This window comes from Panicum hallii, chromosome 2 (genome assembly GCF_002211085.1).
Source record: "Panicum hallii strain FIL2 chromosome 2, PHallii_v3.1, whole genome shotgun sequence".
NCBI classification, from domain to species: Eukaryota; Viridiplantae; Streptophyta; class Magnoliopsida; order Poales; family Poaceae; genus Panicum; species Panicum hallii.
The window spans coordinates 20,024,270-20,038,971 of NC_038043.1; the positions used below are offsets into that span (position 1 = coordinate 20,024,270).

The window sequence follows — 14,702 nt, forward strand, 5'->3', positions numbered from 1 at the left end:
AGCCGGTGAGGGTGCGGCAGATGCGGGCGCACGGATGGAGCAGCGTGTGCGCGGCGGAGCAGAGTGGGCGCTGGAGCATAGATGCGCAGGAATGACACGGCAAGGCTGGAGCAAGCACGGCGCAGATGCAGGCGGTGTAGGCGTGTGAGCGCAAGAGCAGGACTCGAGCGGAGGTGAACGGCTCGGAGCGAGCAGTGGCGCGCAGGGCGGTTTCAGATGCGTGAGCAGCAGCGCGATGCGGGCCAAGGACGCGCGCGGTTCGGGCGTGCGCGGATGGAGGTGAAACGTGGCGGCTCGGGACCGACTTGCACGAAGGGCAACGAGGTCGCGCACGGCAGTGCCTTGGCAAGGACGGTCGCGGAGGGACCTGCGACGCGGCAAGGCCGAGGCGAGTGCGGGCTCGGCAACAGGAGGAAGAAGAATAACCATGCAGGGCGACGATGTGCAGAGCGATGATGTGTGGAGGTGGCGACCAGATGCGGTGAGCTCAGAGGAGCCACGCACGGCGAGCTCCCTCGATCCTCGCGGAAGCGGAGAGGCGCTTATGGCGCGGCAAGTCGGAAGGAGAAGTTGTGGAGCGAAGGCGGCAGTCAGGCGTGATGAGCTCGGAGGAGCCTCGAAAACACGGCAGTCCTGCAGGGAGCTACGCGGGTGTGCCGGCCGTGTTTCAGTGGCACACATGCGTGTGCAAAAGAAGGCTTAGCTCGTGAGCAGTTGGACCCTGGAGGATTGCGGAGGAGTTGTCCTAGCGAACCAATCCGGCTCTGTCGTCTCGTCCCAGGGTCCACGACCTCCAACAGTTCGTACCCCTCGTGAATCGCTCAACCGCTATCACCCCGAGTCACCACGAAGACTACTCCTTCGGCCATCTTCCACCCACGGCAACCATTCCCGGCAGACCCCTTCGTCATCCATGGAATCTCGTCATCGTCGAGCTTTTCTCTTTGCCGATCCTGTTCGCCACAGGAATTCACTTTTCACCCGTCCTTCCCCACAACCAAAGCTACCCCAAGGTTTGCCCTGATTCGCTGAATCCTCCTAATGCCGGCGACTCCTTTGCCGGAATATCGTCGTTAACTTCCTGTTATCTGTTTTCCCAGACCAGGGACTTAATTGCTTTAATTTAGAAAGTTCTAGGGTGTTTTCTGTAAGATCTCTAGAGCTTTGTTTATTTCAAATCAATGAACTTCTACATTTTATAGATTTTTGTAAGAAGTTCATAAAAGTACAAAATCAGTTTTGTTTGAAACCCTAGGTCAAAATCTACAAGTTTTATGTTATGATCTTGAATTGAAATCTTTGATTTGTGATCTAGGTTGAATACTAGGAAATGAATGCTTTATTTATACCTTGAATTGTATGCATGTACTGTAGCTGAAAGGTAAATCATAGGATGTATGTCTCAAGTATAGATGTGTGATATCTGGTTAATCCCTTCACCCGAGTGCCCATATCCCTGCCATCAAGGCATCATCCTCGTCTTGATTGCAGTTTCCTTAAGGTCCTTTTCATATAAAGATCTTTGTTAGTCCGTGTGTATCTGCTGGTTATCCAATACATCTCTGCAGCTATGCTTTAACGTCGGCTATTAGCTCAGCCGCTAAGCGTCCGTTTCCTTAGAGTCTATGATGTTCCTGTGTAACAGCTGTCAGTCGATGCTTCTACCATCGGCTGGTTAGCTGATATGATTGTTATCTTTCTAGTATCGGCTATTGCCGATACAATTCTTTTGTTCTGTCCTACATCGACTGCACATAGTCGATGTATCGAAGAGGCACACACAATCTTCGAATTCTTGCTATCGGCCGATCCAAGCCGATTCTAGTTGTTTTCCATATCGGTCAAATATGGCCGATCAATCCTTAGTTTCCCATCCTTATCCACACACATCTATCAGCCGATTTATCAGCTATGAAATCGGCTATATATCTATCGGTCACATACCTACAACCACACTCCAATCGGCTGTACGTCACTCAATTGCTGTGCTGACGTAATCGAGCTGATGCAACCACATCTAGTTACCTAGGATAACTCTTAAGCACATCTCAGCTAGACATCCGATGTAGATAGCATATCGACTGCACCCGCCGAATCGCACCACCACAGATCGGCAAGTTAGCACAATAAGAGCCTCTGTTAGGCACGACCAAAGCATATCTATCGACTAAACCTGATGCATCCTCATCGGTTAAGGCCAAAACCAATGCACCAACCAATCAGATAAACTAGAAACATGCTGATAATCCAATCGGCAAGATTCTTCCTTTTTCTGTACTTGGAGTACTATACCTTCAATGTTCCTCTCCTAATCAGCTGATTTGACCCCAGGTGAATTCAAATCGGCTAACCTCTTCTGCTTATATACCAAAACCGTTTCTGCCGTTTTCTCTTCCAAACGGAAATCAGCCGATTTCCTAAGGCAAGTAGGTAGTTCCCTCCTTTGCCAATTCTATCGGCTAAACCCCTGTTATTCCAATCGGCTCTGTTGTAATCTTCAACAAGTAGCCAATTCTAATTAGTTATCCACCTAAAGCTCTATCTAAGTTTAGTTTTAGATCTTTTTGGTTGTTATGTGAATAGTGTGTTAAATGAGTGCTGAATTGCAACTGTATTGTGAAGTAAGGTAGTTTTATGTGCACACTTTGAATGAAATGTTGCATTGCATGTAGATACGACTACTTCCGCAAACGGTGCCTACAAGATCTTCCAGGAATCTGCGGAGGACTTTTCTGAAGACCAAGTCAACGTCACCAAGGGATTATCGGAAATCCCGAACCAAAGTTCGGAAGATCTTAACTTTACTGACTTCAGTCCCACCAATAAAGGCAAGCCCCGGACATAACCCACTACTTTATTTACACTGCAATCTATGTCTATCTATCTATACTTATGCATTAAGTCTAGGAGTTGTAATGAAACCCTAGATGCATGGATACTAGGAATCCAATGTAATGCTCCTGAGTCCTTATCGGGTAGATGCTCCGCTAATAAGGCCGGTAGAAGTCGGGTGATTTCCTGTCACTCGCACGATATAGGAGTTGCTTGTTTACAATTCTACAACCACTATAAGGATGACAGACAGGGTCATGTGCTGTATCATGACCTGGAAGTTTACCCTGTCTGTTTCGTTAAAAGTTGATAAGGTCGATATGTGTGGTAGTGGTGGCTAAGCGTTTGAAAGTACTAGCCACATGCCGCGAAATATGGTAAAGCAGTAAGCCTAGTAACCAATCGACCCGGCAAGTGGACATACTGACCACCACATGTATTTGGTTCTTTTGGTTACTTGATTCGACGTGTGGGAATACGTGTTGCAAGGGCAACCAGGAGTACGGGTTTTGTAGTCGCGCTACAGACGTACGTCCTGCACACATTGGGTGTGCATATGGTCCTGCAGTCGCTTGTGGTGGCCCTGTCCACGACTCGGAATGAAAGGCAAACGGTTGCTTCGAAACGATCTTTGGATGTTCCAGGCGTGTGTGTTAGGTTTACCTTGCAAGGTTGAATTTCGATTCAGGAATCGTCCGCCTCTCACGATGAATGAGACTGCTTATCCCTTTTACCACATAGAGTAAGAAGTGTAACTAATGATGGAACAATCTTGATGGATGATAATCTCTACCTTGCTTGCTTAGTGTAGGTGCTAACCTAGAATGGATAATCAACTAGAATGTGAAAGCTAAAATTTGAAAGTAGTTCATACTCTTTGTTGCTTTTCAGCTGAAAATAAACCCAGAACCCTTGAAAAGCCTTTATAAGTCTAGTTACATGGCTAAGTATACCATAACCGGGTAAGCCTTGCTGAGTATTAGTATACTCAGTCTTGCTAGTTTTATGTTTTTCAGGTAAAGCCTTTGAAGACCCTACCCTTCCCCTGCCTTGGCCCTGTGCTTTTCCAGAAGGTTGGTCCGTGAAAGGGCATCCGTCCCCGACCAACATTGGTGATACCGAGTGATGTCGTGCCTGGGCTTAGCATGACATCCGTCTTGACGATGTGCTATAGATCATCGCGTATGTTTTCCGCTGCTAAAAACCATAGCCTTAACAGTTTGTAATGTTTTCTCTAAATTTTGGAATTTCATACTACTTTTAGAAACTCTTGTAATAGAATTCCTTGTGATGTAAAATGTAATGGTGACTGTATCTCTGGACTCACCTTCGTGTGAGGTAACCTTATTTGATCCTGTGTATCGGTGGTTTATCGGGACGTTACCCGACAGGCCAAGGGATTATACCATTTGAAGCATGTTGGAGCCCTTAGGAATGGACTCACGTACTTGAGCCTTTATAATTCAGGTTGGTTCTGCCACAGGTTCGGATTCTACTTTTCCCTCCTTTCCTCCTGCGGCTGCACCCATGACTGGTGGGCCTGGGCCCGCCGGTCATGGGGTGTGGGAGGAGGTGCCTGGTGCAGGCAACCGTTCGACTTCTTCCTCGGTCGCCGCGGGCGCGAGAAAGCAACAGCCTTTTGCATAAAAGGTATGCGCCGAAGGGAACGGCTACCTTTTCGCTCTTGCCAACAACAGACGCCGCAGCGCCCCTTCGTCTCCGCATCCCTTCTCGCGATCAACTTCCTTGCACTCGGCTTCCTTCTCTTCCCAGCCCCTTGCAATCCATCCCCAGCGAACTCACCGCCATCACCATGTCTTCGCTTCCTTTCCCGCGCCGCTTCCAGAGCCAGGTCCAGTTGGACTCGATGCGGCACCTTCTGGGATGGACCGCGCCGGCGCAAGCCGGGAAGGTTAGGGCCGCAAAATCCCCCTCCGCGACCTTGCCGCGGGGGAGTTCGTCCTTTTCAACTCGTACATTATGTGCGGGTTGGTTCCTCCGATCTCCTCCTTCTTCCTCCTGCTCCTGGAGGAGTTCGGCCTCCAACTTCACCATCTCACCCCCACTCCGTCCTCCTCGTGGCGGTCTTCGCCCATTTTATGGAGATGTTCGTGGGCGTGCGCCCCTGCACCACCATCTTCAAACACTTCTACGCCCTGGTCGGGACCGGGAAGACTAAGCGCAGCGAGATTGGCGCTTATTACTTCCAGCTCCGGCACGGGATGGTGGGCTCCTACATCGCCGCCTTCTCCAGCTCCAAGTGGGAGGACTGGTGCGAAGGCTGGATCATCGTGGCAGTCGACCCCCACGACCGTCTGGAGCTGCCAACGGAAGGTCCCCAGAGCGACCGAAGCACCTGGAAGGCCAGGCCAACAATACCAGCGGAGCTCGACCGGTGCTGTACTGGATCAAGAAGCTGGCAAGGAGCGGCCTGACTTCCATGATGGTGCTGGGGGACTTCCTGAAGCGGCGAATCGCCCCCCTGCAGCAGCGGTCCCGGATGGCCTACGTGTACACGGGGCTAAATGACTGCTGCAGGATCGCGAGCGGGCCAGGCGGCGACTTCACCAGGACGGAGCTAGAGGCGGCGGTCCGGGCGATGACCGGTGAGGTGTTCATCCCGGAGTCCTTGGTCCTCCCGAGCGGGGTCAAGGCCCTGTGCGAGGACCAGACATTGCGGTCATCAGTCCTGGCGTTGATGCCGACCCTGGACGAGGGCGGCTTGGCGATCCGGCAACTGGGAGGGGACCCCAACCGCGGGCTCCAGATCCCTGGCGCCACACCGGACCGCCAGCAATGTACCAGCGAAGGTGCTGGGCCCGGAGGTCCGGCCCCCGGCGGGAAAGGGAAGGAGAAGGTGCCGGTGCCGGAGCACCGGCACAAGGACAGTGCGGGTGCTGCCCCAGCCCAAAGGAGCGACGAAGCTCAGGGGGCAGCATCTGCACGGAGCAGCCAAGCCGAAGGGAGCAAATCCCGGAGGCTCCAGCGCGGCGACGGTTCCCTGGTCGGGGAGCCGGCGCCCAAACGCCAGAAGATGGCGGGGGCAGAGGAGCAGAGCAGAGCTCCACCACCCCCGCCACAACAGCAGCAGCCAGAGAGGAGACCAGAGGACACGCGGCGGCCTCCTCCGAGGCAGCGGACTCCTCCACCACCACCGCCAACACGGCGGCCGGTGACGCCACCGTCGTCGCCGACAGAGCAGAGGTCGCAAGCCCCACCCTTGCCACCGGAAGCATCGGCAGCCGGAGACCAACACCAGAGGTCCGAGGGGTCCTCAACAGGGAAGAAGGTCCCCCCAGCTGCCCGGGGCAGATGGGAATGGTGCGACTTCCCGTAAGTAGTCTTGTTAGGGTTTTTCATTACTCCTCTTGATTTCAGGTCCTTAACCATATTGGTGGTATGGCAGGCCTCAATCTTCAGATGCTCCAACTGGGGGACCCGGCCCCCAGCCAGCGCCAGGACCCTTTGCGCCGACCACAGCAGGACCCCCGCCCGAAACAGCTCCAGAAGCCTCCGGACCCATGGGTCCGGAGCCGGAGGCCTCCACTCCGCCACGACCCGAAGCTGCCCCCCAGAAGGAGGCCGCCAAAGCTGCTGCAGCAATGGAGGCAGCGGCAGCAGCTTTGGACGACGAGGCAGGGCCCTCACTAGCTGAGCCAGCAGCTGAGGGGGCTGCTGCCACGGCGGAGGCTGCAGCGCCAGAGGCAGCAGGGGCGGCGGAGATCACGGCTCCGGAGGCCGCGGAGGCGGTGGCACCGGAGGCAGCGGCACCGGAGGTAGCGGAGGCAGCGGCACCGGGGGTCGCTGAAGTTGCCAGCAGCGTCGCCCCACCGGCGGAGGAGGAGGAGGAGACAGAGGTGGTGCTGGGAAGGCGCCTCCTCCCAAGCACGGCGGAGATCCCGCTCCCCCGGCTCATAGCCAAATGCCACCAAGCTCAGCAGGAGCTGGAGGCTGGCATGCGCCGGGAGTGGGAGAAGCTTGAGGCAGAGCGCCACCGACTCTCCGACTGGGAGGTCCGCCTGGACGACCGCATCAACTCCGTCTCCGCCCGCTACGCCGAGGAGCGCGCCAAGCTCGTGCTGGGGCGCGAGCTCCTACGGGAGGAGATGGAGCAGGCCCGCGACCGAGAGGCGGTTGCGCTCCAACGGGAAAAGGCGGCCACGCGGCGGGAAGCGGAAGCCCTTAAGCGGCATATCGCCACGGAGGAGAGGATGTTGGCGGCGGCAGATAGGGAGCGGACCGCCCTAGAGCTGGCGGCCCAGGCCAGGAAGGCGTCGGCAGTGGTCGAGGCGGAAAAGTCCGCCCTCGCAGATTTGGCAGCGGCGGCAGCAAAGAGAGAAGAAGGGCTGGCCGCCCGCGAAGCAGAGAAGGTGGCCCGGCTCCAGGAGCTCCAGAAGCGGGAAGAGGCCGTGGAGGAGGAGCTGGCAGCCGGGACCCAGAGGCTCCATGATGTGAACCCGTTAGGGTTTGTTCCTGATCTTTCGATGAGAGGCGTGGAATAACTCGATTGATAGAGGAGACGACGTTCACGGCCTGACTACAGCCTTCCAAGGATGCTGCGCCTTAGCAACCGATACACCACCTCCTTTGGTTGCCGCGATCTTGTGGAGCGCGACACCCGGCCACTAGGGCACTTGTCCTGCAAGCAATCGAAGAACTAGCAAGAACAAGTAGAACAAGTACTGAAAATTACGAGATGTAATTGAAGGTCTCAAACCGAATCTCAATTATGGAGGGGTTCCGAAAACAAGTGGACGGGCGGCTGGATCAGCACGCGCGTCTACAAGGAAGTAGCAAAAGCTAAACTTGCATCTAACAAAACCCGAGTGTTCTTGACGGCGGCTAAAGGTTATAAAGAAGTGGGAGAATGACCACAAGGGTGCTGGGGTCATATTCCAACCCTAGGACTCATCCGTCTTGGACTCTACTTGATACACGGCCCGTTGGGCCAAATTAGGGTGACGCTGCACCGTGGCTGAAAAGGACTCTGTAGTAAATCTAGGATTGCGGTTGATTCCGAATAGATATTGAGGTGATTCCGGATTCGTTGGAAAGTAGATTTGATAAGCTTTCCAGAAAGTACTTGACCGACCAAAACGGAGTCCGGATGAAGTCGTGGCGGCTGTTACAAGTCGTGTCTGTCCTGCAGTCCGAATCCAGCCTGCGCGATGCCTCTTCCCTTTTGATCCAATCCATGGTTCCTGAGTAAAACAAGAGTGCACGTGTCTCCATTCTCTAAATATGATGAACTTGAGCTTAAGAGTGAACTTACTTGATGGGTAAGCCGACGAGCACGAGCGCGAGTAATAGGTCCAAGAGGTGTTGTTGAAGTAGATACTGGTGTAGGTGTGGATGTATCGTTAGTGGCGATGTCCTCATCATCCTCCCCTTCTTGCATTTGAGTCGTCCTCGACTCAAGCTCATCATCCTCTCCCAAATATGGCTTCAAATCTGCAATGTTAAATGTGGGACTAACCCCAAAATCCACAGGCAGGTCTAGCTTATATGCATTATCATTAATTCGTTCTAGCACTTTAAACGGTCCATCAGCCCGAGGCATCAACTTAGATTTTCGCAAAGTAGGAAACCTATCCTTTCTCAAGTGCAACCAAACCAAGTCACCAGGTTCAAAAATCAATTGCTTTCTACCTTTATCACCAGCAAGCTTATACTTAGAATTCATGCGCTCAATGTTTTCTTTAGTTGTTTCATGCAGTTTTAACATCAGTTCAGCACGTTGCTTAGCATCAAAGTTCAATTTTTCAGAAGTGGGCAAAGGCATTAAATCAATAGGAGCATGAGGAATCAAGCCATAAACAATCTCAAAAGGGCACATCTTTGTAGTAGAATGCATGGAACGATTATAAGCAAACTCAACATGAGGCAAACATTCTTCCCACAACTTAATATTCTTCTTTAAAACAGCCCTTAACATGGTAGACAAGGTTCGATTAACCACTTCAGTTTGACCATCAGTTTGGGGATGACAAGTGGTAGAAAATAGAAGCTTAGTTCCCAATTGTGCCCATAAAGTTCTCCAAAAGTGGCTAAGAAATTTGGCATCACGATCAGAAACAATTGTGTTTGGCACACCATGCAAACGAACAATTTCTCGAAAGAATAAATCAGCAACATGTGTAGCATCATCAGTTTTATGACATGGAATAAAGTGTGCCATCTTGGAAAATCTATCCACAACCACAAAAACGCTATCACGTCCCTTCCTAGTTCTAGGCAATCCCAACACGAAATCCATAGAAATATCCTCCCAAGGAGCACTAGGAACTGGTAAAGGCATATACAAACCATGCGGATTTAAACGGGACTTAGCTTTCTGACATGCAGTGCAGCGTGCAACAAATCGCTCCACATCTCTTCTCATTTTTGGCCAAAAGAAATGACCAGCAAGTACATCCTCTGTCTTCTTTGCTCCAAAATGCCCCATCAAGCCACCACCATGCGCTTCCTGTAACAACAACAAACGAACGGAGCTAGCTGGAATGCATAGCTTGTTAGCTCGAAACACAAACCCATCATTGACGATGAATTTGTTCCATGCTTTTCCATCCTTACAATGCAGCAAAACATCCTTAAAATCAGCATCATTCACATATTGTGTTTTAATTGTGTCCAAACCAAAAATCTTGCAATCAAGTGGTGTCAACAAAGTATATCGCCTAGACAAAGCATCAGCAATGATATTCTCTTTCCCTTTCTTGTGTTTGATGACATAAGGAAAAGATTCAATAAATTCAACCCACTTAGCATGTCTACGGTTCAGTTTTCCTTGACTACGAATATGTTTCAAAGATTCATGATCAGAATGGATAACAAACTCTTTGGGCCACAAATAATGCTGCCATGTTTCTAATGTGCGCACAAGAGCATACAATTCCTTGTCATAAGTAGAATAATTCAGAACAGGTCCGCTCAATTTCTCACTAAAATATGCAACAGGTTTACCATCTTGTAACAAAACACCACCCAAACCAATTCCACTAGCATCACATTCAAGCTCAAAGGTCTTATTAAAATCAGGAAGTTGGAGGAGAGGTGCATGTGTCAACTTATCTTTCAACATGGTGAACGCATTCTCTTGTGTGGTGCCCCAAGAAAAGGGCACCCCCTTCTTCGTAAGCGCATTCAACGGTGCCGCAATGGTGCTGAAATCCTTCACGAAGCGACGATAGAACCCAGCAAGTCCTAGAAAACTCCGCACCTGTGTGATGGTCTTTGGTACAGGCCATCCCTGAATAGCTTCCACCTTAGCTTGATCAACTTCAATTCCCTGTGGAGTGACAACATAGCCAAGAAAAGATACTCGATCTGTGCAAAAGACGCACTTCTCAAGGTTACCAAATAAACGTGCATCACGTAAAGCAGTAAAAACAGCACGTAGATGATCAAGATGTGCCTCCATAGATTTGCTGTAAATCAATATATCATCAAAGTAGACCACAACAAATTTGCCAATGAAAGCACGCAGAACCTCGTTCATTAATCGCATGAAGGTGCTAGGTGCATTAGTTAACCCAAAAGGCATGACTAACCACTCATATAACCCGAACTTAGTTTTGAAATCAGTTTTCCATTCATCTCCCAATTTCATGCGAATCTGGTGGTACCCACTACGCAAATCAACTTTGGTAAACACAACAGCACCACTCAATTCATCAAGCATATCATCCAAACGTGGAATAGGATGTCGGTATCGAATTGTGATATTGTTAATAGCTCTACAATCGACACACATACGCCACGTTCCATCTTTCTTGGGGACTAAAATAACCGGAACAGCACAAGGACTAAGGGACTCACGTACATAACCTTTGTCGAGTAGTTCTTGCACTTGTCGCTGAATCTCTTTCGTTTCTTCCGGATTGGTCCTGTACGGCGCACGGTTGGGCAGCGATGCACCTGGAATCAGATCAATTTGGTGCTCAATCCCTCGTATTGGTGGCAGCCCCGCTGGTATTTCACTTGGAAACACATCAGAATACTCCTGCAAAATGTTAGCGACAGCAGGGGGCAAAGAGTGCTGCATATCATGAATGGAAATCAAAGTATCTTTGCACACCAAAGCATAGGCAACAGAAGTGGTAGCAATCAAGTCATTAATATCAGATTTAGTAGCAAGCAAGCAAGTCCCTTTCAAGCGTATCTCATCTTGCTTATTAGCAACCGACTTGACAATTTTATTGGTCTCACTTTTAGCTTTGGCAGCTCTAGCAGTATCATCACGCACAATAGCTTCAGGAGACATAGGAAGCAACACAATTTTCTTATCATGGTGCAAGAGCGAAAACTAATTTGATCTACCATAATGCACACAATCCGTATCAAATTGCCAAGGCCTACCGAGCAGAATATGGCAAGCTTGCATAGGCACAACATCGCACTCAACAACATCATGATATGCTTCGATTGCAAAATTAATGCGCACCAGCCTCGTTACCTTAGCCTTACCACTGTTGTTTAGCCATTGAATGTGATACGGGTGTGGGTGTGGTTTGGTGCTGAGTGCAAGCTTCTCCACCAGTTCGCTGCTAGCCAAATTGTTGCAACTACCTCCATCAATAATCATACGACAAGAACGCTCTTTAATGACACACTTAGTTTGAAACAGCGTGTGTCGCTGATTTTGCTCCGCCTTCTCCATTTGTGCACTAAGCACACGCTGCACAATGAGACTCTCGTAGTGTTCGGCTGCCCCTGCATCAATATGTTCGTCTGGTGGTCCCTCATTACCTGCATGGTCAGCAGCAAACAACGCAAGTGTATCGTCATCAAAATCACTAGCAGAGGAATACGCACCATCATCTTTGACCACCAAAACGCGCTTGGTAGGACAGTCACGCTGCACGTGCCCAAAGCCCTTGCACCGATGACACTGGACATCCCTTGTTCTACCCGTGGATGCAACCGAGGAAGCACTAGCGGCTGGTTTCTGGACAGCCTTGGTTGCTGAAGTGATGGGAGGAGCGCGTGGCTTGTCGCTGGATGGAGAAGACGCTGCTGTACGACTCGGTGAAGGAGCTGGTAGAGGTGCACGTCCGCTCATAGAAGTAGTCGTGCGTGGCTGCCATGATGTAGATTTACCTGCAGAAACATTAGACCTAGCACTAGCACGTCATCCCTGTACCTCCCTTTCAGCTTTACAAGCAAGATGGAACAAACGGGTTACGTTAGTATAATCTTTATACGCAAGAATGTCCTGAATTTCTCTATTTAACCCGCCCAAAAATCTAGCCATAGCAGGTTCCTCACCCTCCACTAAATTACAACGTAGCATTCCCATTTGCAATTCCTGATAATATTCTTCTACAGTTCTAGTGCCCTGCCTCAATTGTTGTAACTTATGTAACAGATCACGTGCATAGTAAGAAGGAACGAATCTAGCCCGCATGACCTGTTTCAAAGCATCCCAAGTTTGTGGCATGTCATCAGCATTTTTCTTGCCATGTTCTATCCACCAAACAGAAGCAAAATCAGTGAACTCACTAGTAGCAGCCCTAACACGTGCATTCTCAGGAAAATCATGGCATGCAAACTTTTGATCAACAGCAATTTCCCAAGTAATGTATGCATCAGGGTCATATGTACCATCAAAAGGAGGTATCTTAAATTTAATCTTGCTGAAAGCATCATCATTGTTGCGTACCTCACGGTGGCGAAAACCACCCATACCTCTACGATTAGTGCGTAGCCGGCGGCGATGGCGAGCGTCTTGTTCATCCTGTTCAGTATCAGCAATATATTCATCCGCCCAATCATCACGCTGTTCGTTGGTCTTCGCATGGAGCTCATCAAAACGCCGCAAAAGAGCAGCGAGACTCTTGTCAATATTGCCGACCGCTGTCTCCAGGCCCGTAAGCTTGGTGTTGGTGGCAATCTGCGTAGCCTCCAATTGTCCAATCTTGTCATTCGTCACCTGCATATCATTATCAAGTCCCTCTGTGTGCCGCTGCACTTGCCTTTCAAAATGTTGTATGATGCCCCTGGTACGTGGAGACTGATGCAAGCTATGATCCTCCTCCTCGGAGCCTGCCATGGTGAGAAAGACAAGGACAACAAGAAAACAAGTGAAGTAGTAAAATCCCTACAGCTAATAGGGTGTAGCTACAGCAAGGCGCTCACTCTCAACTGTTGCACAAGCTCTTACCAATTCTTACCTTGCTGCTAGGAGGGGACGGCAACCAACAAGTCCGCAACCGTGGAATGAAGTGTATCAGCGCGGCAGCAACAAGACCTGTGGAGCTGTAGTCGGATATGTGGAGCTGTAGGTGGGCTTGAACAAGGAAGTACTAGCACCACGTTAGTCACAAAGGCAAGCTGAATAATCGTTCAACAGTGGTACTGTGCTGGTCCTAGTCTAGACCGTGCTAGAGACACGAGCCTGGACACAAAGGAAGTCACAAAGCACCACTCCGAACAGAAGGGAAAAACAAACACAATGAATTAGCCCCTTGCTTCTTTTTTTTCTTTCTTTTTAACAATGATCCTTTTTTTTCTTCTTTTTTTTTCTTTTTTTTTCTTTTTTTTCAGGGGAACCTCAAAAACAGATGCTATGAACAAAGGAGTACAAGTGAGCAAGTCACCACACACGCTTTTTCCAGAAAGAGTAGGGGTATACAGGTAATTAAAAGATACTCTCTCGCTCTCTCTCTCTCTGGAGTAGGCCGAGACTTAAATATATGTGTGAAGTGTTATTGCTTCTGGTGCACAGTTCGGACTCAGATGCAACCAGCACCGAATTCAACTCAGACTTGATAACAAAGAGGCACTCAGATTCGGCAACCACAAGATGAATAGGCTACCCGAATTCAAATCGGTCTCGGCCAACACGCGCTTAACCGATTCCAAGTCGAACTTGACAACCAAAGTGGTTTCTGATTCGGCCAAAACAGTGATGAAAAAGGTAACGTACGTGACCAAACGTGACAAGAACTCGAAACTCTAAAGGACTACAACTAAGACCAGCAACTCGACACAACCGATGCAACCGAAAACTCAACAAGCCCTAACTAAGCAGTACCAGTAAAGGCTCAAAAGGGTCTATATGATTGCAGTGGGGGAAAAACAATTCTACTATTTTTAGCTTTTTCTGGACTGTAGGAAAATAAAAATAGCGAAGGATTGGAAGTCTCTCACCGAACAACCTTGCTCTGATTACCAACTGATGTGAACCCGTTAGGGTTTGTCCTGATCTTTCGATGAGAGCGTGGAATAACTCGATTGATAGAGGAGACGACGTTCACGGCTCGACTACAGCCTTCCAAGGATGCTGCGCCTTAGCAACGATACACCACTCCTTTGCTTGCCGCGATCTTGTGGAGCGGACACCCGGCACTAGGGCACTTGTCCTGCAAGCAATCGAAGAACTAGCAAGACAAGTAGAACAAGTACTGAAAATTTCGAGATGTAATTGAAGGTCTCAAACCGAATCTCAATTATGGAGGGGTTCCGAAAATAAGTGGACGGGCGGCTGGATCAGCACGCGCGTCTACAAGGAAGTAGCAAAAGCTAAACTTGCATCTAACAAAACCCGAGTGTTCTTGACGGCGGCTAAAGGTTATAAAGAAGTGGGAGAACGACCACAAGGGTGCTGGGGTCATATTCCAACCCTAGGACTCATCCGTCTTGGACTCTACTTGATACACGGCCCGTTGGGCCAAATTAGGGTGACGCAGCACCGTGGCTGAAAAGGACTCTGTAGTAAATCTAGGATTGCGGTTGATTCCGAATAGATATTGAGGTGATTCTGGATCCGTTGGAAAGTAGAGTTGATAAGCTTTCCAGAAAGTACTTGACCGACCAAAACGGAGTCCGGATGAAGTCGTGGCGGCTGTTACAAGTCGTGTCTGTCCTGC

At 49.8% G+C, this 14,702-nt stretch overlaps 1 protein-coding gene across 1 annotated transcript in view; it reads left to right on the forward strand.

Annotated features, from left to right (window-relative positions):
- The first annotated feature begins 6,788 nt into the window (after positions 1 to 6,788).
- LOC112880918 (eukaryotic translation initiation factor 4 gamma-like) overlaps positions 6,789 to 14,702 on the forward strand; it is a 164,153-nt gene continuing 156,239 nt past the window's right edge. The window contains exon 1 of the mRNA XM_025945645.1: positions 6,789 to 7,202. Coding sequence (XP_025801430.1) covers positions 6,789 to 7,202 — 414 coding nt within the window. The remainder of the gene's footprint in view (positions 7,203 to 14,702) is intronic.